At 42.9% G+C, this 24,748-nt stretch overlaps 1 protein-coding gene across 3 annotated transcripts in view; it reads left to right on the top strand.

The window, feature by feature from the left end:
* LOC126282138 (E3 ubiquitin-protein ligase SHPRH) overlaps positions 1-24,748 on the top strand; it is a 260,470-nt gene that overhangs the window by 102,293 nt on the left and 133,429 nt on the right. For all 3 annotated transcript variants that reach the window (XM_049981638.1, XM_049981639.1, XM_049981640.1), the window contains one exon: positions 7,631-7,818. In XM_049981638.1, coding sequence (XP_049837595.1) covers positions 7,631-7,818 — 188 coding nt within the window. The remainder of the gene's footprint in view (positions 1-7,630; positions 7,819-24,748) is intronic.

The raw sequence follows: 24,748 nt of genomic DNA, 5'->3' as shown, positions 1-24,748 counted from the left end.
CACTAAATTTCAGTCACCAAGTCAGGATTTCTATACAGTTCTTCCAGTTCCTTGTTTCTCCTTATCCTCCATTGCCCCTCCTCATACGTGGCTCTAAAAATCTTTCTTAATATTTTCCTCTCCCGTCTTCTCAAGAGTTCTTCTTCTGGTACAGTCATTGTTCATGTTTCTGAGCCATAATTACCACAGTTCTTATGACGTGACTGAAAGGTCTTGATCAGGGCCCAGTAAGCTCTATTTCCTGCAGCAATTCTAACTTTTATTTCTTCTCATTATCGTCTGTAACCAGCACTCCCAGGTATTGGAACTTCTCACATGTCTCATAATTGCCTCTGTTCTACTTAATATATATTTCTCTTTATTTATGTTTACTCAAGTAAAACTGTAGCTTGGATTACTGAATTATTTTAAATGGCTGTTCAATTGACATTGAAAAATATTATAAATATAAAAATAACTGGAAAGGTTATGACATTAATTTAGAGAAAAAACCCATGTGAAATTGAATATCATAATACATTATTTAGAAACGAAGTTCTCTTTAATAATTTGAATATTATGGATTACTTATTTTTGTGTGTGTGTGTGTGTGTGTGTGTGTGTGTGTGTGTGTGTGTGTACAAATGGAAATTGCACTGGAAAAGTTCCAAATTCTATTATGCCTTTTGGAGAGAGGTAGTAAATTGCAGTTCTCATTTCCTACAAACAAATTGTGGAGCAATGACGGAATGCCATAATTACTTCAGGATGAGATTTTTATTGATATTACTTACTTAAGAGAGGACTGTAAACAGCCATGTAACCTATATTTGACTGCAAAATATTATTCATAGTCTGTTAATTCTGATGTACTAAAAAATTAAAGTAGTAGACATTTTGTGACACAGATGATGACAAAAGATATGCTGCTGAAATAAGTAGTTTTTCAAATGTGTGGTTTCCAAATTGAGACATGTAGTTCAAATCTTTGCCAAGTTCACAGCCAAGCCTGTTATCACTAACTGGCCTTATGATTCCTAACAAATCATTGATTCTTTTGTAATTTTTATCTGAAATGCTTGTTTTATGACTGCTGAGCAAACAACGTACCTACAAGAAAAAGTAGAAAATTGTTAGGTTTTGGATAGATCAGTGCCTTCACTATTTTTCTGTCCCCTTATACATAAAATGCACACATTCCATTCTGGAATTCCCCATTACTGCATGTTTTTTAAATGTGTAATACAAGGGTTGGAACTTCAATAGTGGCAACTATTTATTTACAGCTCAAAACAAAATAGATCCGTGTTTCAAAGCTTTACTGACCTTCAAAGTAGTCACCAGCAATGTGGAAGTCGTAGGATACTCTTAGCAGTGCCAGTTGTGTTGACAGTTTGAGTGGCGCAGTCTACTGCCCGACGAATTTGTGGCAGTTCTGAATTGAATGCCGTGAAGTGTTTCCTTCAGTTTAGAAATCGAGTTGAACTTATGAGGGCTTAAGTCAAGGGAGTGCAGTAGGTGGTATAGCACTTAGCAGCCCCATCAATCAAACAAATCAGTAACAGCTTGCACTGTATGTGTTTGAGCATTGTTCTGCAAAATGATGGTCAGGTCCTCCAGAAAGTGTCATGACTTTTGTCTCTGTGCTGTCCATTTTTGAAACACAACCTACGATCAGCTTAGAGACAGAAGTGATGACACTTTCTGCAGGACCTGACCATCATTTTGCAGGACAATGCTCAAGCACATACAGTGCAAGCTGTTACTAATTTGTTTGACTGATGGGGCTGCTAAATGCTATAACACCTACTGTATTCCCATGACTTAAGCCCTCATGAGTTCAACTCAATTTCGAAACTGAAGGAAACGCTTCACAGCATTCGCTTCAGAACTGCTACAAATTTGTCGGGCAGTAGACTGCGCCACTCAGACTGTCAACACAACTGGCACTGCTAAGAGTATCCTACGACTTCCACATTGCTGGCAATGGGTTGTACGCAATGCTGGTGACTATTGTGAAGGTCTGTAAAACTTTGAAACTCTTATCTATTTTGTACGAGCTGTAAATAAATACTTGCCACTATTAAAGTTCCAACCCTCGTACACATACTATATAAATTATTCAAGGCCATGTGATAAGACCAATAGTAACATGATTTTGAAAAGTTATTGCATTGTGGGCATACCACCAAATTTTTACATTAACAACCACATAAAATCTCTGCAACCACTTTGAATTGCATGACAGCATAATCGACACAGTACCAGGTGTTCGGATTTCTTCGTGTTCCATTTGTGTAAGGAGTACGCAAAGACTGACTGCTGTGCATGCTGTAATTAGTTTGTTCTTGTCTTTGTGGTTTGTATGGGAGGGATACAAAGAAGGATCAAGAATTTCCCTAAAGTCTTCATTTAATGGTGGGTCCCAAATCTTCCTAAGTATGCTTTTGTGGTACAGTTGGCATATATCTTCAAGGACCTACTAATACAGATTTTTTTTAAATTTCTATATCGCTCTCGTGCGAGCCAAACAAACTTGTGATGTATTTGAGCCACCACTTTTTGTATACATTAAATGTTCTCTGTTAGATACATTTCGTATGGAACTCAAGATTTTAGCAATATTCTTAGATGGAATGTATAAGTGTTTTGTAAGTAATCTCCTTTGTAGACTGGCTAAATTTTTCCAGTACCCTGCCAATGAACCGAAGTCTGCCACATACCTTACCTATGTGATAGTTCCATTGTGTATCCCTATAAATCTTTACACTCAGGCATTCGTACAAGTTGACTGATTCCTGTTGCGACTCGATGTTGTGCTCACAGCATATACCCTTTCTGACTAATTTAGCAGTAAAGGGATCAACTTAGTGAATAATAAAAGAGCCAAGTCATCAACAAACACAAAGAATGAAAACTTTGATAGCTTTTAGATGAATCCCCAGGTGTGCTAGAGTACACACACATAGGTGTAATGTGGTAGCCTAGTCTGGGGTTAGAGGTTGAGTCAGGTAGTGTAGACAGAGGGAGAGAAGAGGCAGGAAGAAATAGGAAGGATTAGGGAAGGGTAGCTGATGGCTCTGAGAGAGGTAGCAGGTGTGAGGACAGCGGTGTGAGAGGGAAGGGTTGTTGCAAGGATAACTTCCGTCTACGTAGTTCAGGAAAGCTGGGGCTGGACTGTAGCATGTCCTGCTCAGCATCATGTTCTGCCACTGGGTGATTAACACTGCTGTCAGTCATACATTCTGTAGTACAGTTCATTGGTGGTCATGCCCTTATAAAATACTGTGCAGAAATTGCAGCAGAGCTGGTGTATTACATAGCTGCTTTTACAGGTGGCAGTGCCCCTGGTAGGGTAGAATAAAACTGTGGCAGGACCACAATAGAACCTACAGGATGGGTGGTGAATGGTGTAGGTCTTGTAACTGGGCCTCCAACAGCAATACAGTCCCTGTGGCAAGGAGTTAGAGGTGGGCATAGCATAGAGACAGACCAGGATGTTGAACAGATTGGATGGGCGACAGACTACCATTTTAGGAGTGTCAGGGAGGATCATGATGAGGATGTCTGTCATTTCTGGTCACAATGCACTGACAAGGTTTCCATTGACCAGTGTGCTGAAAGTCTCACTGAGGCCCCGGTAGATGAGCACTGTCATGAAACCTAGTCTGCAAACAGGTTTCCCACATCGTATCCTCCCACCATCCCCAAGAACCAGCTTTAAAGGAGCACATCCTTTATCAGCCACTACCATCCCAGACTGGAGCAAGTGAACCGTGTCCTTCACCAGGTCTCTGATGAGGGACGTCCAATCCACAGTCTTTCCCATCCGTCCTAAAGCCATATTCTGCCACCCCTATGTGACCCTCTTGACCATACCTACACTACTGGCCGTTGAAATTGCTACACCACAAAGATGACATGCTACAGACACGAAATTTAACCGACAGGAAGAAGATGCTGTGATATGCAAATGATTAGCTTTTCAGAGCATTCACATAAGGTTGGCTCCGGTGGCAACACCTACAATGTGCCGACATGAGGAAAGTTTCCAACTGATTTCTCATACACAAACAGCAGTTGACCAGCGTTGCCTGGTGAAACATTGTTGTGATGCCTCGTGTAAGGAGGAGACGTTTGCACCAGCATGGACTATCAGCTCCCTTGACAATGCATCACAGACAGGAGCACCTGCGATGGTGTATTTAACGACGAACCTGGGTGCACGAATGGCAAAACGTCATTTTTTCGGATGAATCCAGGTTCTGTTTACAGCACCATGATGTTCGCATCCATGTTTGGCGACATCACGGTAAACGCAAATTGGAAGTGTGTATTCGTCATCGCCATACTGGCATATCACCCGGGGTGATAGTATGGGATGCCATTGGTTACACGTCTCGATCACCTCTTGTTTGCATTGATGGCACTTTGAACAGTGGACATTACATTTCAGATGTGTTACGACCTGTGGCTCAACCCTTCATTCGATCCCTGTGAAACCCTACATTTCAGCAGGATAATGCATGACCGCATGTTGCAGGTCCTGTACGGGCCTTTCTGGATACAGAAAATGTTCGACTGCTGCCTTGGCCAGCACATTCTCCAGATCTCTCACCAATTGGAAACGTCTGGACAATGGTGGCCGAGCAACTGGCTCGTCACAATACCCAGTCACTACTCTTGATGAACTGTGGTATCGTGTTTAAGCAGCATGGGCAGCTGTACCCGTGCACACCATCCAAGCTCTGTTTGACTTAGTGCCCAGGCGTATCAAGGCCGTTATTACGGACAGAGGTGATTGTTCTGGGTACTAATTTTTCAGGATCTATGCACCCAAATTGAAAATGTAATCACATGTCAGTTCTAGTATAATATATTTGTGCAATGAATACCCATTTATCATCCGCATTTCTTCTTGGTGTAGCAATTTTAATGACCAGTAGTATATTTGACTCCCACACCCAACCTCTTGCCACGGGGCTTGTATCCTTGTGGAAGAAACAGATGCGAGATCTACCTGATTTACCCACTGGGCACATTCTATTCTAGTCCTGTTGTAATCTTGTCCTATCCCACCAGAGACAGGGCCACCTGTGGAAGCAGCTATATCATGCACCAGCTCTTCTCCAATTTCTGAACAGTATATCTTCAGCCAACGTGTTTTATTATTATTATTATTATTATTATTATTATTATTATTATTATTTTCCCCTGATGTTTTGCCAGCACAAGTAGCTGGCACTGTCAAAGATTTGTCCTCCATTTCTTGTGATGGACTGGAGTGAAGCTCGTGACTAGAAGTTATATGTACTTATCACTGGTCACTCCCAATGTAGTTTTCCCACTGCAGTATGGGAATCAAAAATCCGCTTGCCTTCAGGCTTTCATCTTTCTTATTAAAACTATTGTGATATTTGTGAAATTCTGTGGGTTCCCTGAATAAGCGACCATGATTGCTCTTCTCTATAGTGACAGATTCTGTGTCTGTTTATTTTATTACGTGGTTGGTCTCACACTAGGAATGTTCTGCCACAACCAATTTGTCCATGTGTGCCAACATGGAATGCTACAGATGTTGATGGGTCATACAGTCATTCTAGCCTAGACTTTTCCACATGTACACAGGTGTGGTATATTCCTGACATTGTGAGTGGGTCCCTTTTGTGCTCTGCCGATCTGACATTCTTTGACCTTCTCAGTCTATTTGTAGACAGTCTTCAGGTGTCTGTCATTCAGTTTGTCACTCTGGAAATGTATGGCAGAAAGAATGTACTTGACATTTCTTCTTGCAGCATGTAACTTCATACATTGTTATGTTTGTGGCACATCGTATGCAACTAGTGGGGTACCCATTGTTCGGGTGACGATTTAAAAGTTTATGCAGGAGTGTGTTGGTTTTGGTACATGTTGTGGTCCATGTTCTCACCATTCCTTCTAACAAGCACATTTAGAGAAGGTAGCTATTGATACTTTTTTTACATCTGCAGTGAGTTTAATGTTGGCATGGAGATTGTTGAGGTGTCTTAATATGTCACAGAGCTATTCCTCACCATGGCTGCACACAAAGGTGTCGTTGACATGCTTGTACCACACCTTCTGTTTATAAGGTTCCATGTCCAGCACCTGTCTTTCAAAATGTTTATGTAAGTGCCACTCAGTGGCTCTCTGGATCATATCAGTTCCATTTTCCCATGTGACATGACAAAGCTGTTTTGAGCATGTCTTACCATTAGTTCCTTTATGTGGATCAGGCTGGATCAGCTGGAAGGAGTTAGATGTGTAGTCCAGTTAGCCAAGCAGTTTCCAATTTCTTCACGGAGAGTTTAGAAAGACAGTCACTTCCTGCCATACATTCACAGGATGACAAACTGACTCGGCCATATATTGAGCTAACGTGGCACAAAGATCGTTTACATACTGATCTTTAAGATCAAAAAGTGTGTCATATCAGCAGAGTATAAAAAGTCCCTCTAGCAGTGTCAGAACTATATCCGCATATTGTGTATGTGAGGAAAAGTCTCGGTCAGAATGATTGGACGACCCGTCAGTACCAACGTAATTGAATAAAAGCAGCATTACCGGCTGGGACACATGGAGAAAGTTTCTGTGGCAGAACACACACTGTGCGAGACTGACCGTATAATAAAATGCGCAAACATGAAAGTTCTCACTGTGGAGAAGAGTTCCCGTGCCCACTTATTCAAAAAGGCCATTAAATTTCAAAAATATGGTAATAGTTTTAATAACAAAGAAGAAAGCCTCAACGTATATGTACACTAGATTCCAGCACTGCAGCAAACAACCATTACAGGTAACGAGGGGAGAACTAGCAGTAATGATCATGGATAAGCCCTAAGACATTGATGTGTTGGGGTACATATAATCACTGACCAGGGGCTCGATTCCAGTCCTCCATTTGCAATGGAGGATGAACCTTTGACAAGGCCATCCATTCATACTGGTAAAGCATCATAAAAACTATAATCAGTTGTAGGGTCAGAGAGAAAAGGTTACAGGCAATATAACATTCATGAGCATGTGGACGCGAACTTTGATTCCACTGACAGCTTTTGTATATGACCAGAATTTCTTTGAGTTTTGTAACAAATCTTTGGATAAGATTTTGCTGTGGTATTCACTGAAGACTTTACTCATTGCCGCCTTGACAGCCATACACATTTAATTCAGCATTTTTTAAACTGTTCTGCTAAGGGTATATGTAACAAGTGCTTGGTCTGCTGTTCTTCTAAACATGAGCTGTAGTTCTTCCACATCTACTACCCAGAGCCAATGTTTCCACTGAAATATGACAGTACTGCCCCTTATCCAGTTCGCCAAACATATGGATCTTCCTACATGTTTTAGTTGCATATTGTACTTTGGTAATCATTGTTTCTATAACTGCCTCATAGCCATTAAAGCCAGTTTCCATATGTACGTCCTCAGACAGGTGATATCTGTTTGTCCCATTAGGTATAATGTATCGTATTGGCACAAATAAATTGGTAGCATAGTTGGACTTCAGTGAAAATACATTAATGAGTAGAAAATTATGGTGTTCCACAAAATTGCTCAAAGATACAAAAATTAACAAATCCTTAAAAATATTCATTTGTGGTAATTTTTAGACACTGTGCACTTTTTGCAGATTGCGGCATGCCAAGCGGTTTTATGCTCCACCATCTCCTCTCACGTGCATCGAATGGTGGAGAATATGTTTGGATGAAGCCCAGATGGTGGAATCACACTCGAGTAAGACTGCAGAAACAGCACGCCATCTTTTGGCCGTTCATCGATGGGCAATAACAGGAACCCCTATACAGAAGTCAGTGCAAGGCAAGTATTTGGCTGTTTGTTTGTGAAATTCAGTCTGAAGTCAGTGTACTTTCTACAAGACAATTACCCAGTTTCCTTTTCAGTTAGAGTATTGCTCTCATTCTTAGCTTTCTGTATCTTTTTATAGCCTGTCCGTGCTTTGTTTTTGAAAGAAAAATTTTCATACTCCATGCCATTATAAAGTTAGATCAAAGTCCATCACATCATAAACTGCCACAGAATGTAGATTGTTAGTTAGGAAAGATGTTGTTTGAGTCTAGCAGTGTAAATTCAGCATAGTGTGCGGAAAGTTTTGTGTGAATGTCAGAAAAATAGGCATGGGTACTCTTAAAATATTGCATCAGACCTAAGCAAAGGAAAGTTTGTTCTCTTCTCAGTGCCTTCAGAGACGGACAACATTTTGGACACTCCTTGTCAATTAAAAGGTCATTAATGTATAGTAAAGTTATACAAAAGCATAAAATACCCAGTTGGAATACCAATTGCAATATCTTTTTTAATTAAATAAATTGAAAGGGGGGGGGGGGGGGGGGAGAAACTGATGGTATGCGGAATCAGCGACGACATGTGAAAATTTGTGCCAGATCACAATTCAAACCCAGGATCTCCTGCTTACTAGGGATTTGCATTAACCACTGTGCCACCCAGACACAGTTGTAATGCAATTATACAGACTATCTCGTCACACTCACCAGTCGACTCACATTCCCCCCTATCCATAGTCCCCATCCATTTCCTCCATGCTAACTAATTTTAGATGCCCACAGCGGTTTGAATATAAATGTGCATCTGCATTGAAGGTTGTGGATCCATTGCTCATTGCAGTGAATCAGTTATATGAGTGCATGGTGTCTGTTCTTTCAGACATATCCGAAAGAACATACTGCATGCATTCATATAAACTTTCTTTATTACTTTTTGTTCACACACAATTAGTTTTGAGCTACAGTCTTATTATCAAATGTCTTACCTAACAATGAGACATAGAGGAATGTGCTTATAACAGTCTATCACTGCATGTAGGGTGGCGTTTTCACATAAACAAAAGTTCAAACGTGGCTGGATGTTTAAATGATTGACATCTATGGGCACCATTCTACAAAACAGATTTTTGAACGTACAATGTTAAGTGTTTCCCTTTCTGTGCCCTATGCACATGCATAATCTACGGCTATACTGTGCAAACTACCAAGAAGTATAAGGTAGAGGATACATCTCATTTATCATGACTTATTGAAGGTTCTTCCTATTTCATTCACATACAAATACTGAAAACTGATTGCTTTGATGCCTCTGCGCATGCTGTGAAGAGTCTAGCCTCGTCTTCGCACTTCATGCAGGAGTAATATGTAGAGGTTTGAATTGTGTCCCTAGATTCATCACTTACAGCTGGTTCTTGAAGCTTTGTTGGCAGGCTTTGGTAGAATAATTGGCATCTAATTTGTCCTTGTTAATGGGTTCTGTGACTGTGGAGTGAATTGCTTGGTGAAATAACAGCAACCATCCACTCCCTATATCCCCACATGTGGATCTCCTGACTTGGTGGGTTTGTGTTTGGCTACCACAGGGCTTCAGCCTTTGCAACATCTTTTCTCTTATGTGCCGCATGTCTATCCTCTTGCTATTCTTTTTCCTCACCCTTGGAGAACATGCCTGGGATGTTTTTGGAAATGTGTTCTGCATTTTCAGTAGCCGATATCAGAACACTCTCTCCACTGTTTTTCATTCCTTTTTTCTTTCTTCGTTCCCCTTCTCCTGGCCTTCCTCCACTTCAGTGTTTGAGGTTCCTCATTTTCTTCTTCACCGAGTGAGGTGCTGCAATGTTTATGCTTCAGGCAAATGCCAGGATGGTTGCTTTGAAAGAGTGTGGCCGGCTTCCATCCCCGTCCTCCTCTAATCCGACAGAACCAATGATTTCACCATTTGGTTCCCTCCCCCAAATCAACCAACCAACCTCTTCTTCTTCCTCCTCCCTGTGCCTCTTCTTCTTCCTCCTCCCTGTGCGGCCCTGAAGACTGGCCCACACATCTGATGCATAAGAGGTAACTGGGTAACATGTAATTACCAGCCCCAGGTCAACAGGTAGAATTTGCACGGACCACTTGATGCAGGCCAGGCTGGGGGGGGGATTGCCTGAGCTGCTACCTTCACAGATTGGCAAACGGTCCCTCTGTCAGATGTTTGGGAGGTGTGAACAATCACCTAAGGCAGATGCACCCTCCTCTTAGGGGAGGCCCCCCTTTGAAAGGAGCATGCCATCAGAGATACTGGCAATCATGGGAAATTTTCTCACAATTCAGCCAATCATCTTCCATCTTCACAGTCAGCAGCTACCAAAGATAAATGGAATTAGGCTAACAATTCAAAGACTCTCCCAACAGCACCACAGTTTCTCATGGTTTCACCTACTGAAGATGGTCAGTTTTCACAACAGTAAATTCATGTATCATTCAGAAAGGTGTTGATGCAGTTGCTACCCCCGTGAAGTCCTGCTCATGTTTATGGAATGGCACTTTGCTTTTGGAGACTACTTCTGATTCTCAAGCACAACAATTGCTTCCAGCTTCGCTCCTCCTTGGCTATCATGTTCTGTTGAGGCCCATAAACCACTAAATTCTTACTGTGGTGTTATTTACACTAGGCTGACCGAGGCAGAAATCTAAACATACCTCCATGGTCAGGATGTCATTGCAATCCTTTGGGTGATGAGAAAGGTAGGTACATCCTTAGTACCCACACGAAATCTTTTTCTCACTTTTGATAGAGGGATGCTTCCATCAAAGATCAAAGCAGACTATGAATAGTCGGACCCTACATTCCGAACCCAATGCACTGCTACAAATGTCATCATTATAACCACATTAAGATGTCCTGTTGACACACAGCCAAATGTATAACCTGTAGTGGGGGTGCTCATGAGGGTGATTGTCTGCCTCCTCCTCTCCATTTTATCAATTGCAATGGCAACCATGCCCAGGAGATCCAGGTGGAGGAAAAGGTGTCTTACCTGGTCGCTCGCAGGTTGTTGGCTAATCGGAAACCCTGCTATCTGCCATCCGGCACTTACAGTAGTGTTCTTGCTACATCTCGCTCCATGAAGGACATGGCCACGCAGACATGAGACTTCAAATTCAGCACTGCTGTTGTAAAATCACCCAGTGTCATAATAGCATCTCTGTCTCCTCCTCCAGGTATGCAACAGGTCACTAGACTTTTGGCTCATGCAACGAAAGTCACCTGCTACACAACAGGCAGGTCCTTTCTAGCCACAAGGAGACTTTTTATCTCCCTCCAGCCAACAAACATCTGAGTCTTCCACTGCCAACGTGAAAGGCTCCAGGTAATCAAACAAAGGCAAGCAGTCTTCTCCTTCACTGTCACGGTGATCCTCTTTGACGATGTCGCAACATGATATTCTCACCCGGCCAACCTCCGTATTCTCAGTGCACATTACCCACCCATTTCTGTGCCCTGGACTCAGGAGATCGACGGAGGAAGAATACCGATGCCTCTGTTTATCTCATGGAGCAGGATTCACCAGCCTCTGCGCCCAGTAGCAATGAGTCTTTGAAGGTTGGCACTCGTCAACTGGTGGGGTGTCACTGCTTCATTTTTTCTCTCCTCCCCTATCCAAGTCAAGACTCACCTCCAAAGGAACATCAGTGGTCTTAGACCCCACAAAGAGAACTTATGGTTGCTCTTGGATTCGTAGTGTCTGCTTGTTCTCTGCCTCCAGGAAACAAAATTTTATCGTCCTGACCACTTTGAGCTCTCTCATGGAGTCCTGCTGCTCATCCGGGATGACATCCATAGTCAGACCATCTCCCTGACTATCTGGATTCAAGCTGTTGCAGTCCACATTTTCCTTCCTTGCTTCACCCACTGTTTACGTCCCTCTATCATTAGGGCAGACTTCCTCCAGCTTATTGGGCAACTCCCTCACCCCTTTTTGCTGCTCGGTGACTTTAATGTACGCAATCCCCTTTGGGGTTTTCTCAAAAGCTGTTTGAGAGGAGGCACCCCCTTGGCTCACCTTCTGAATCACTTTTACCTCATCTGCCTTAACACGGGAGCACTCATATTCCTTTCAGACTCCATGCACACCTATTCCCAGTTGGGTATCTCCTTCTGTACTGTCCAACTTGCCTGTCATCTTGAGTGGTCCTTTCTCGTGTACTATCAGTTTGCTGTCTCTTATCCCACCAATGTGCACACCCAAATGGCAGCTTTCTAAGGCTGACCGGAGGCTTTACTCCTCCCTGGCAACCTTTGATGAACAACATTTCGCCACTTATGATGATGAAGTAGAATATCTTACAAATACTATTCTTTCCACCTCAGAACATTCCATTCCTCGCACTTTATCTTAGATGTGCAGTTTCTTGGTCCCTAGGTGGACTAAGGCATGTTGTTGTTTGTTGTTGTTGTCTTCAGTCCTGAGACTGGTTTGATGCAGCTCTCCATGCTACTCTATCCTGTGCAAGCCGCTTCGTCTCCCAGTACCTACTGCAACCTACATCCTTCTGAACCTTCTTAGTGTATTCATCTCTTGGTCTCTCTCTACGATTTTAACCCTCCACACTGCCCTCCAATGCCAAATTTGTGATCCCTTGATGCCTCAAAACATGTCCTACCAACCGATCCCTTCTTCTGGTCAAGTTGTGCTACAAACTTCTCTTCTCCCCAATCCGATTCAATACTTCCTCATTAGTTATGTGACTACCCATCTAATCTTCAGCATTCTTCTGTAGCACCACATTTCGAAACCTTCTATTCTCTTCTTGTACAAACTATTTATCGTCCATGATTCACTTCCATACATGGCTACACTCCATACAAATACTTTCAGAAATGACTTCCTGACACTTAAATCTATACTCAATGTTAAGAAATTTCTCTTCTTCAGAAACGCTTTCCTTGCCATTGCCAGTCTACATTTTATATCCTCTCTACTTCGACCATCATCAGTTATTTTACTTCCTAAATAGCAAAACTCCTTTACTATTTTAAGTGTCTCATTTCCTAATCTAATTCCCTCAGCATCACCCGATTTAATTTGACTACATTCCATTATCCTTGTTTTGCTTTTGTTGATGTTCATCTTATATCCTCTTTTCACGACACTGTCCATTCCGTTCAACTGCTCTGACAGAATTACAATGTCATCGGCGAACCTCAAAGTTTTTACTTCTTCTCCATGAATTTTAATACCTACTCCAAATTTTTCTTTTGTTTCCTTTACTGCTTGCTCAATATACAGATTGAATAACACCGGGGAGAGGCTACAACCCTGTCTCACTGCCTTCCCAACCACTACTTCCCTTTCATACCCCTCGACTCTTATAACTGCCATCTGGTTTCTGTACGAATTGTAAATAGCCTTTCGCTTCCTATATTTTACCCCTGCCACCTTCAGGATTTGAAAGAGAGTATTCCAGTCAACATTGTCAGAAGCTTTCTCTAAGTCTACAAATACTAGAAACGTAGGTTTGCCTTTTCTTAATCTTTCTTCTAAGATAAGTCGTAAGGTCAGTATTGCCTCACGTGTTCCAACATTTCTACGGAATCCAAACTGATCCTCCCCGAGGTCCGCATCTACCAGTTTTTCCATTCGTCTGTAAAGAATTCGCGTTAGTATTTTGCAGCTTGGTCTTATTAAACTGATAGTTCGGTAAATTTCACATCTGTCAGCACCTGCTTTCTTTGGGATTGGAATTATTATATTCTTCTTGAAGTCTGAGGGTATTTCACCTGTCTCATACATCTTGCTCACCAGCTGGTAGAGTTTTGTCATGACTGGCTCTCCCAAGGCCGTTAGTAGTTCTAATGGAATGTTGTCTGCTCCGGGGACCTTGTTTCGACTCAGGTCTTTCAGTGCTCTGTCAAACTCTTCACGCAGTATCTTACCTCCCATTTCGTCTTCATGTACATCCTCTTCCATTTCCATAATATTGTCCTCAAGCACATCGCCCTTGTATAAACCTTCTATATACTCCTTTCACCTTTCTGCCTTCCCTTCTTTGCTTAGAACTGGGTTTCCACCTGAGTTCTTGATATTCATACACGTGGTTCTCTTCTCTCCAAAGGTCTCTTTAATTTTCCTGTAGGCAGTATCTATCTTACCCCTAGTGAGATAAGCTTCTACATCCTTACATTTGTCCTCTAGCCATCCCTGCTTAGCCATTTTGCACTTCCTGTCGATCTCATTTTTGAGACGTTTGTATTCCTTTTTGCCTGCTTCATTTACTGCATTTTTATATTTTCTCCTTTCATCAATTAAATTCAATATTTCTTCTGTTACCCAAGGATTTCTAGCAGCCCTCGTCTTTTTACCTACTTTATCCTCTGCTACCTTCACTACTTCATCCCTCAGTGCTACCCATTCTTCTTCTACTGTGTTTGTTTCCCCCATTGCTGTCGATTGTTCCCTTATGCTCTCCTTGAAACTCTGTACACCCTCTGGTTTTTTCAGCTTATCCAGATCCCATGTCCTTAAGTTCCCACCTTTTTGCAGTTTCTTCAGTTTTAACCTACAGGTCATAACCAATAGATTGTGGTCAGAGTCCACATTTGCCCCTGGAAATGTCCTACAATTTAAAACCTGATTCCTAAATCTCTGTCTTACCATTATATAATCTATCTGATACCTTTTAGTATCTCCAGGATTCTTCCATGTATACAACCTTCTTTTATGATTCTTGAACCAAGTGTTAGCTATGATTAAGTTATGGTCTGTGCAAAATACTACCAGACGGCTTCCTCTTTCATTTCTTAGCCCCAATCCATAATCACCTACTATGTTTCCTTCTCCCCCTTTTCCTACTGACGAATTCCAGTCACCCATGACTATTAAATTTTCGTCTCCCTTTACTACCTGAATAATTTCTTTTATCTCATCATACATTTCATCAATTTCTTCATCATCTGTAGAGCTAGTTGGCATATAAACTTGTACTACTGTAGTAGGCATGGGCTTTGTGTCTATCTTGGCCACAATAATGCATTCACTATGCTGTTTGTAGTAGCTTACCTGCACTCCTATTTTTTTTATGCATTATTAAACCTACTCCTGCATTACCCCTATTTGATTTTGTATTTATAACCCTGTATTCACCTGACCAAAAGTCTTGTTTCTCCTGCCACCGAACTTCACTAATTCCTATTGTATCTAACTTTAACCTATGCGTTTCCCTTTTTAAATTTTCTAACCTTCCTGCCTGATTAAGGGATCTGAGATTCCACGCTCCGACCCGTAGAACGCCAGATTTCTTTCTCCTGATAACGACGTCCTCCTGAGTAGTCCCCGCCTGGAGATCCGAATGGGGAACTATTTTACCTCCGGAATATTTTACCCAAGAGGACGCCATCATCATTTAATCATACAGTAAAGCTGCATGTCCTCGGGAAAAATTACGACTATAGTTTCCCCTTGTTTTCAGCCGTTCACAGTACCAGCACAGCAAGGCCGTTTTGGTTAATGTTGCAAGGCCAGATCAGTCAATCATCCAGACTGTTGCCCCTGCAACTACTGAAAAGGCTGCTGCCCCTCTGCAGGAACCACATGTTTGTCTGGCCTCTCAACAGATACCCCTCCGTTCTAGTTGCACCTACGGTACGGCCATCTGTATCGCTGAGGCACGCAAGCCTCCCCACCAACGGCAAGGTCCATGGTTCATGGGGGGGACTAAGGCATGCCGTGATGCAATTTGCATGCCGAGACATGCTGCCCAAATTTTTAACTGTCAGGCTACGCAAGCAACTGTATTTGTTTTATAAACAGTTGTGTGCACAGTGTCATCGTGTTCTTAGGACTAGCAAGAAAAGCTAGCTGGATTTCATTTACTAGTTTTTTTAACAGTTCCGCTCCCTCTTTCATCATGTGGGCCAACATCTGACAGCTTTCTGATACCAAGGTCCATCCCCCAATTTTTGGCCTAACCACAGCATATGATCTCATAGTGGACCCTGTTGCTATCTCCAACATCTGGAGCTGCTTTTTTGCAGAGATTTCGAGCTCCACTCACTGTCACCCTCCCTTCCTCTATTGTAAACGAGTGGAGGAGGCTCAGGCAATACTATTCTTTTCTCAGAATCGTGAGTGCTACAATCCCGCCTGTGCTATGAGAGAACTAGGTCATGCTCTAATGCTTCCTTTACTATGAGGAAACTAGATCGTGCTCTCATTTCATCCCAACGATGTTCTTATTCAGACACAGTACCTTTCTCCTGCAAGCAAGAACTTTAACCTTCATACGTATAATAACATCTGGGCAGAGGGCACGTTTCCCATACACTGGTGTGAAACCACTGTCATACCCATACCCATACCTAAGCTCGGTAAGGCCAAACACCTTCCTTCTACTTATCACCCCATTTCTCTCATCAGTTGTGTTTGCAAGGTGATGGAACGTATGATTCATGCCCAGCTGGTATGGTAACACGAGTCCTGCAATTTACTAACCATTGCACAGAGTGTATTTCAAGCGCAACTTTTTTCAGTTGACCATCTCGCCACTATGCCAACCCATGTCATGAATGGTTTTCTGTGGAAATACCAGACTTTGGCTGTATTTTTCGATTTGGAGAAAGCATATGACACCTGCTGGAGGAATCCACATTCTCTACATTTGGGGCTTTTGTGGCCACATGCCTCAGTTTCCTTCAGGAATTTTCAAAAGACCAGGTTTTCACGGTACATGTGCATTCTGCCTTGTTGGACACCTTCATCCAGATAAACAGTGTAGCTCAGAGTTCCATTCTGAGTGTTGTCCCCTTTGCTGTCACCATTAACCCTATTATGATCTTTCTTCTGCTGGGCATCACCACCTCCCTTTTCATTGACGATTTTGCCTCTATTACATTTCTCCACAGACTTGTGTCCTTGAGTGGCATCTTCAGTGTTGTCTCAATCGTCTTTACTCGTAGAGCATTGACAATGGCTTTCTATTTTCCACAGACAAAACTGTTTGTTTGAATTTCTGGTGGCACATTTGCTTTCTTCCACCATATTTACATCTTGGGCCTGTTGCTCTTCCATTCATTGAAACTGCGTAATTTTGGTGGTCATACTCAATAGGAAATGTTCTTGGTCCTGCCACATGTCTTACCTGGCATCCCATTGTACGCAATCCCTCAGTGTTCTACATGTCTTCAGCAGTACTTCCTGGCAAGCGGATCAGACCTCCCTCCTTTGTTTGTCACGGTCCCTTGTCCATTTGAAACTAGACTATGTATGTTACATTTATGCATCTGCATGTCCATCCCTCTTATCCCGTCTCAATGTTATCCACCATCATGGAATCCGTTTGGCCACTGGGGCCTTTTACACTAGCCTGGTTGATAGTCCGTAAGCAGAAGCTGCCAAACTACTGATGTCAAACCGCCATGATTTTCTCCTCAGCAGATACGCTTGCCATTTGTCTGCCATGCCTGGCTACCCATCCTACGCCGCCTCCTTCAACGACTCCTTTGATTGCCAGTATGGAGCGCATCCCTCTCCCTCTTCTCTGTTGCCTCCAGGAGTTCACTTTGGGCTATTGCTCCGGCACCTTAACTTCACTACCTGCCACTTTCCCTATGGGTATGAACCCTTCACCACCTTGGCTTCGTGCTGCAGCCTTGTTCACCTTGGCCTTCGTTTCCTTCCCAAGGACACTACTCCAGCCTCGCTGTATCGTCATAAGTTTCTTGACCTTCTCACAGAACTTCGCAGTAGTACGCAGTAGTACTTTTGTGAACACTGATGGCTCTTGGACTGGTTGTGGGATCAGGTGTGCCTTCGTCATTGGCACCGACATTGCTCTGTATCAGCTTCCCCAGCACTGCTCAGTATTTACAACAGAGCTCTTTGCCCTATGTTAGGCGACCCAGTACATTCGGCGACACAGACTTTTCAAATGTGTCACCTGCACCGATTCTCTCGGTCCCCTTCAGAGCCTCTGTGTGCTGTACACCGTCCGTCTCTTAGTGCAACAGGTCCAGGAAAGCAGTCACTTGCTCACTCTTGATGGTGCCACTGTGATGTTTGTATGAGTTCCTAGCCATGTTGGTCTGACGGGGAATGAGGCTGCTGATACTGCTCCAACTGCGGTCTTTGTACCTCTGCCCGCTAGTTCTTGCATTCCATCTGATGATCTTTGTGTTATTGTCTTCCTGATGGAATGACCTTTTTTTTTTTTTTAACCTCTTACATTCTCATTTATGTTTGCTGTCTGAGTTATCGACTGTTTTAGTGAATGATGTGCAGGCTATCGACCTTGTTTTATCTTCTATCCATCATAACAGTATGGCAAAGGCCATTTTATGTTTAGCTCAGGACCTCTGTTTCTCTATGGAGTTCTCTAAGTCCCTGTTTTTAGCTGCCTTTCCTTCTATCAATTGGGTTTAACAGGTAGTTGTTTTTAATTCCTTTTTTGTCTTTGCATTTTACGGTTCTGACATGGGCGCGTATAACCCTAGTTGTTTTTGCACCCTACAACAAAAGAAAACAACAAAACAGAACTCCTTGTATAGCTTTATTTTATGCCAAGAAGGGTTCCTGGTTTTCACACATCTTCAACGGGAATAATACATTTATCCGTGTAAATTTTTATCAACAGCAGCCATCCTGTGCTAAATAAAAATTCGTTTAGGTATCACATTCTTGAATTGCCTATGTATATTTAGTTAATAGTTGGGTGCACTTACTTTTTTCTGTAATTTGTGACACCTTCTTCCGCCTTTATACACATAGCCCTAATACTTTCAAGCTCACTGGTGCTGTGCAGCAGTTGCCAAGTGGCTGACTAATGTTTTTGTTTATATCTGATGTTACTTTCAAATTCAAGTTACAGTTTTCTTATACATGCCAAAACCAGTTGCGAAGTCAGTTATGTTTATAGACTTAATATTACTGTCCTTAAAATAGATAAACATGTCTATATGATTTAAAATCGCTCAATGTAAAATGTGTGTTTTTGATCAACAAAACTCTTATAAGATGTAAAATGACTACATTGGCAATTAATATAAGTGGTTATAGTGATTATGTACTTAGTGGAAGAGTGACTGGATAAAGATGACTGAAGGACTAATTATATTGACTGTTTAATAAAGTGATATGATTTGCTCAACCCCTACCCATAGGTGATTGCTCTTCCTCAACATGTACATGCTAGTTATTTCATTCACACCTGTCACTGCCTCAAATTCTGTCTTGGGTAAGCTACAGAGCCACGCCGATGAGCTGCAAAGCACGGAGATGTAAATGCACCTTTAATTTCACATACTAAAATTACTCAAATGTCTTGAAATATTCATATTACTAACTTTTACAGTTGTCGATATCCATAATTTCACATACAGTGCATGTATATTTTTGACTTCAGTCAACACCGAGTGTCTGACATACGTCTTACCCATCAGCACTCAGACCACAAACTGCAAGTTTTGGGTGACATCAGACTACTCATAGATGCGTGTAAGAATAAACTGTTATTTTGTAAATGCGATTATGCTGTTGTTTTGGATGAACTACAGGAACTAATGTGATTTTTCTCACAAAGAAAAAATGTTGCCGACCAGCAATTTGGAAAAATATGTGAACTATATTTTACTTATGCATATGAATTTCCTCATTTAAATGTGAAAGCATATTGCAAATTATAGTAAATCATATGAAATTATTAATGAGTTAATTAATTAATACTGTGTATCACTTTGTACAGAAAAATTAAGGTAACAAAAGTATGTAGTCAGAGTTTGGAATCTAACAATAGTTGTGAGAAAATCAGCACTGTATAATGACAATGGCTCTGAACTTCAAGTTTAATTATTTTAGAAGTTAATTAGTTCTCACCATAAAGAGGAGATGTTGAGTGACAGTCAGGCACAACGAAAAGACTGTTATACAGTGGAGATTTCAGCCAAAAGACCTTCTTCTAAAGTATAAAACATGCACATGTTCACACAAGCACAGCTTGTACCCACATGACCACCATCTCTTAAGCAACATATGGCAACTGCACCTGATGCAAGAAGCAATAGTTGGGTGGTGGGGAGGAGGAGGAGGGAGGAAATACAAGAAGGTAGGGGTAGGGGAAGGTGTAGTGCTGGTTGTGGCAGTGTGTAGGGATGAGGAGGGGACAGGATAGAGCTACTACATGCAGTCGCAAGGTTTGAGGTGGGGAAGGGGAGCAAAAAAGGAGATGAGTATAGGAAGGGAATAAATTATAGTGGGTGCATTTATGGAAAATAAAGCTGTGTAGTGTTGGAGTGGGAGCAGAGAACAGGATAGGTCGGTGAAGAACAGGGACTAGTGAAAATTGAGACCAGGGTTGCTACTGGAATGTAGGATACACTACAGAGAGAGAGAGAGAGAGAGAGAGAGAGAGAGAGAGAGAGAGAGAGAGAGAGAGAGAGAGCTCTCACCTGTGCTATTCAGAAAACTGGTGTCAGTAGGAACAATCTAGATAGTGCAAGCTGTTAAGCAGGCATTGAAGATAAGCATATTGTGTTGGGCATTATGTTCAGCATCTGGGTGGTCCAGCTGTGTGTTGGAGAATGTCAGTGGCCATTCATGGGGACAGAGAGCTTGTTGGTTGTCATGCCCATGTAGAAAGCAGCACAGTGATTGCAACTTAGTTTGTAGATCAAATTACTGCTTTCGCAGATAGCCATGCCTTCAGTGGGATAGGTGACGCCTATAGCTGGGATGGAGTGATTGGGGTGGTGGGAGGATGTGTGTGCCAGCTCTTACATATAAGTCTGTTGCAGGGATATTAGCCATGGGACAAGTGGCTGGCAACAGGGTGGAGTAGAGGTGGACAGGGATATTGCGTAGGTTTGGTGGGTGGTTAAATATAATGTTGGGAATGGTAGTGAGTAGGATTCCTCATTTCGGGACATGATAAGATGTAGTCGAAACCCTGGCTGAGAATGTGATTCAGTTACTCCACTCATAGGTGAAACTGAGTAGTGAGGTGAGTGTCCTTTGTACCAGATGGCAGAAATGTGGGATGTGGTAGGTAACTGGAGAGGCAAGGCATGAGAGATGTGTATCTGTACAATGTTGGGAGGGAAATTTCAGTCTGTGAAGGCCTCACTGAGACTTGTTAAAGATCTTCTTTCCTTCATCCGGTCACAAAAGTGGAAATACTTTTTCGTCACCAAACCTACCAATCAGACTCAAGCCAAACCCAATGTTGAAACCTGCCTAACTCCGCTCACTCCTCCATCCAGTCATGATCCACCCACACTCTCCCCAGCTCATCCCCTGTTAACATTCCAGAATTTCTTAACCTCAAACCTTGCCCCACCATCATTCCCCAAATCCATCAACATGCAAATGAACCTTACATCTGCAGAAGGAACTGCAATTCACCACCTAAAAACTGATCCAGACTTTACAACCTTACCTGCCGACAAAGGCTCCACAGCTGTATTTTTGAGTTGTGGGAATTATCTGATGATGGGACTCGACCAGCTGCCAGATTTGTGCAGCTACAACCCCACAGTGACCCCATTGCAGAATTCCAACAGGATTTCCAATCTCTCCTCAAATTTTGTAGGCCCATCTCGGAACCTCTTCCGAGTCTCTCTGTCTTCTTATCCCTGTCACACCCTGCAGTCCTACCTTCTACGAGCTTACAGAAGTCCTTAAACCCAACCATCCAAAATACCTCATTGTGGCCATTTACTGTGCACCCACTGAGAATTTCTCTGCTTTCATGGACCGCTACATTCATTCTAAAACTAAAGTCCACCTGAACTGACCATGAAGGCCCAACGGTACTGACTGGCCGCTGTATCATTCTATTCCTACAGGTGTCACTGGATGCTGATATGGAGGGGTACATATTCATTCTATAATCATTCTATAATCTACCCTGTTCCTGGCTTTTTTACCACAGGGCACCCTGCTTGTCACTATTGATGCCACCTCCCATTACATGTACCCAATGTCTATGGTCATGGCACCATTGAACAGTACCTTTCCCAATCCCTGACTGACTCCGGACCTACAACTTCCTTCCTGAATTATATTTTCACTCTGCAGCGGAGTGTGCGCTGATATGAAACTTTCTGGCAGATTAAAACTGTGTGCCCGACCGAGACTCGAACTCGGGACCTTTGCCTTTTGCGGGCAAGTGCTCTACCATCTGAGTTACCGAAGCACGACTCACGCCCGGTACTCACGGCTTCACTTCTGCCAGTATCTCGTCTAGATGAATTCGAGTCTCGGTTGGGCACACAGTTTTAATCTGCCAGGAAGTTTCATATCAGCGCACACTCCGCTGCAGAGTGAAAATATCATTCTGGAAACATCCCCCAGGCTGTGGCTAAGCCATTACTCCGCAGTATCCTTTCTTTCAGGAGTGCTAGTTCTGCAAGGTTCGCAGGAGAGCTTCTGTAAAGTTTGGAATGTAGGAGACGAGATACTGGCAGAAGTGAAGCTGTGAGTACCGAGCGTGAGTCGTGCTTTGGTAGCTCAGATGGTAGAGCACTTGCCCGCAAAAGGCAAAGGTCCCGAGTTTGAGTCTCGGTCGGGCACACAGTTTTAATCTGCCAGGAAGTTTCAACTTCCTTCCTGGTTACCATGGCCAATTATACCCTCACCAACTCCACCTCTGAAGGCATCACCTATAATTAAATCCATGATACAGCAATGGGCTCCTTCATTGCACCATCCTATACCCATCTTGCCCTGGGCCATCTAGAGGAATCCTTTCTAATCACCCAGATTCATTGATATCATCTTCTTTATCTGGAGTGAAGGTGAGGATGCCCTATCCATATTCGTCCAGAATCTCAACACCTTCTCCGCCATTCACTTCACGTGGTCCTCCTCAACACAATAATCCACTTTCATCAATGTTGCTGCCTCCTCAAAGATGGCTACATAGGCAACTCTCTCCATATTAAACATACCAACCACCAACAATACCTCCACTTTGACAGCTGCCACATAAATCATATTAAGAAGTTCCTTCCATACAGCCTAGCCACTCGTGGCTGCAGCATCTGTAGTGACAAGTACTCCTCCATGTATGCTGAGGTTCTTACGGAGGCCTTCACAGACCATAATTACCCTCCCAATCTTGTACAGAAACAGTTTTCCCATGCCTTATCTCTCCACTCACCTGCCCATCAGCATTTTGATTACATCTCAGCATGCCCTGAAATGAAGAATATCCTACCCACTATCCATCCCACCCCTCCCACAGTGATATTCCGCCACACCAGACCTACGCAATATCCTTGTCCATCTTTACTCGAGCTCTGCTCACAGTCGTTTGACTCGTGGCTCACATCCCAGTAATAGACCTCCCACCACATTCTATTCCTGTCACAGGCATCTCGTTTACCATCAAAGGTATGGCTACCTATGAAAGCAGTCATTTGATCTACAAACTAACAAGCTGCAACAACTGTGCTGGTTTTTATGTGGATGTGACAACCAACAAACTGTCTTGCTGCATGAATGACCACCAACAAACTGTGGTCAACAGGCAACTGGTCCACCGAATTGCTGAACATGCTGCCTGACACAACATGCTTCATTTCAGTGACAGCTTCACAGCCTGCACCATCTGGATCCTCTTACCAATACCAGCTTTCTGAATTTCATAGGTGGAAACTCTCCCTGCAGTATATCCTACATTCCCATAATCGCCTTGGCCTCCCACCTTCATTAGTCTGTGTCCTACACCCACCTATCCCCTTACCTGCTCCCACTCTGGTACTACACAGCCTTCTATTTCACCTATGCACTCACTTTTTTCCCCAGATCTACTGATTGCACCTAGCAGCCATACCCTGTACCCATGGCGTGCCTGCACATTCCCACAAACAGCACTATACCCGACACTGCTCTCCCTCCCATCTCTCCACCCCAGCCTGCCTCATTATCCCAATCACCAACAGATTGCTTGTTCCATCAGGTGCAGTCTACTCTCCTCAAATCCTTGCTCCTCTCAGCCAATATAATACGAGGGTCGTTTGAAAAGGTCTCAGAATCACCACTAGTGCTAGTGCAACGAGTTGTTCATGTGATATTCATTGGGCTGTTGCCTGTAAACACATGTCATGTCTATGCTCTTGGAAGAGAGCTGTGGCGGTGACGTGGCTCTGTTGTTGTTCCCACGTAGTGATTTGCGAAGATGGAAAAAATAGAGATTCGAGCAGTGATTAAGTAAATAGTCCTCACGGGTTTGCCGCCGGATCACGTTGTGCAAATTCGACAATATTTCCTCAGAGCAACTGTCCGACATCTTCAGGTGGTTCAACCTTGCTCATGGCTAGGTATGACTGACGGTATCCACACACCAACACCCCATTTTTAGAACACATGTGCGAAGAATGCACAGCTGTGGAAATCGCGCATGCGCAGTGATTTGTCATATTCTAAGTCCCTCTGCCGAAAATCGCAGAGCCGCTCTCGCACACGTGCACTGTACGCTGCGTTTGTCAACAGTGCGGCCACACGTTACTCACCAACGGCCGTACTAGACCAGTGTTATGACGAGCCTGTTGTTGAAGAACCTTGATTTTCACATCGTGATTTAATAGCAGCCAATGCAGGGTTCCAGGCTGTGCTCAGTTAAAATCCTGTATCCTTGTTGATGAGATTATCAGCTGTACGGATATGTATTGCTTCCTTAATGACGCAGTCACAGATAGATGATGCCTGGGGATAAAACTTCCGTCTTTTCATAAATTGTACAATGTCCTGTATTCAGGCAGTATTCCGCAATTGCCTACTTTTCCAGTTGACAAAGGCATGTATGATTCTGATGTTCATCACAGCGTTCTTGTACTGTGCGGCATGTCTGGCCTATAAATGCTGCCCCACACTGACAATGAATCTTATACACACCACACTTCCTCAGTCCAAGGTCATCTTCATAAAGTACAAGTACACTTTGATGAACATCAGCGTCATACACATCTT

Source organism: Schistocerca gregaria, chromosome 7, assembly GCF_023897955.1.
Source record: "Schistocerca gregaria isolate iqSchGreg1 chromosome 7, iqSchGreg1.2, whole genome shotgun sequence".
NCBI classification, from domain to species: domain Eukaryota; kingdom Metazoa; phylum Arthropoda; class Insecta; order Orthoptera; family Acrididae; genus Schistocerca; species Schistocerca gregaria.
Note: the sequence above shows the minus strand (reverse complement) of the source record. Positions and strands in the feature narration are given on the sequence as shown.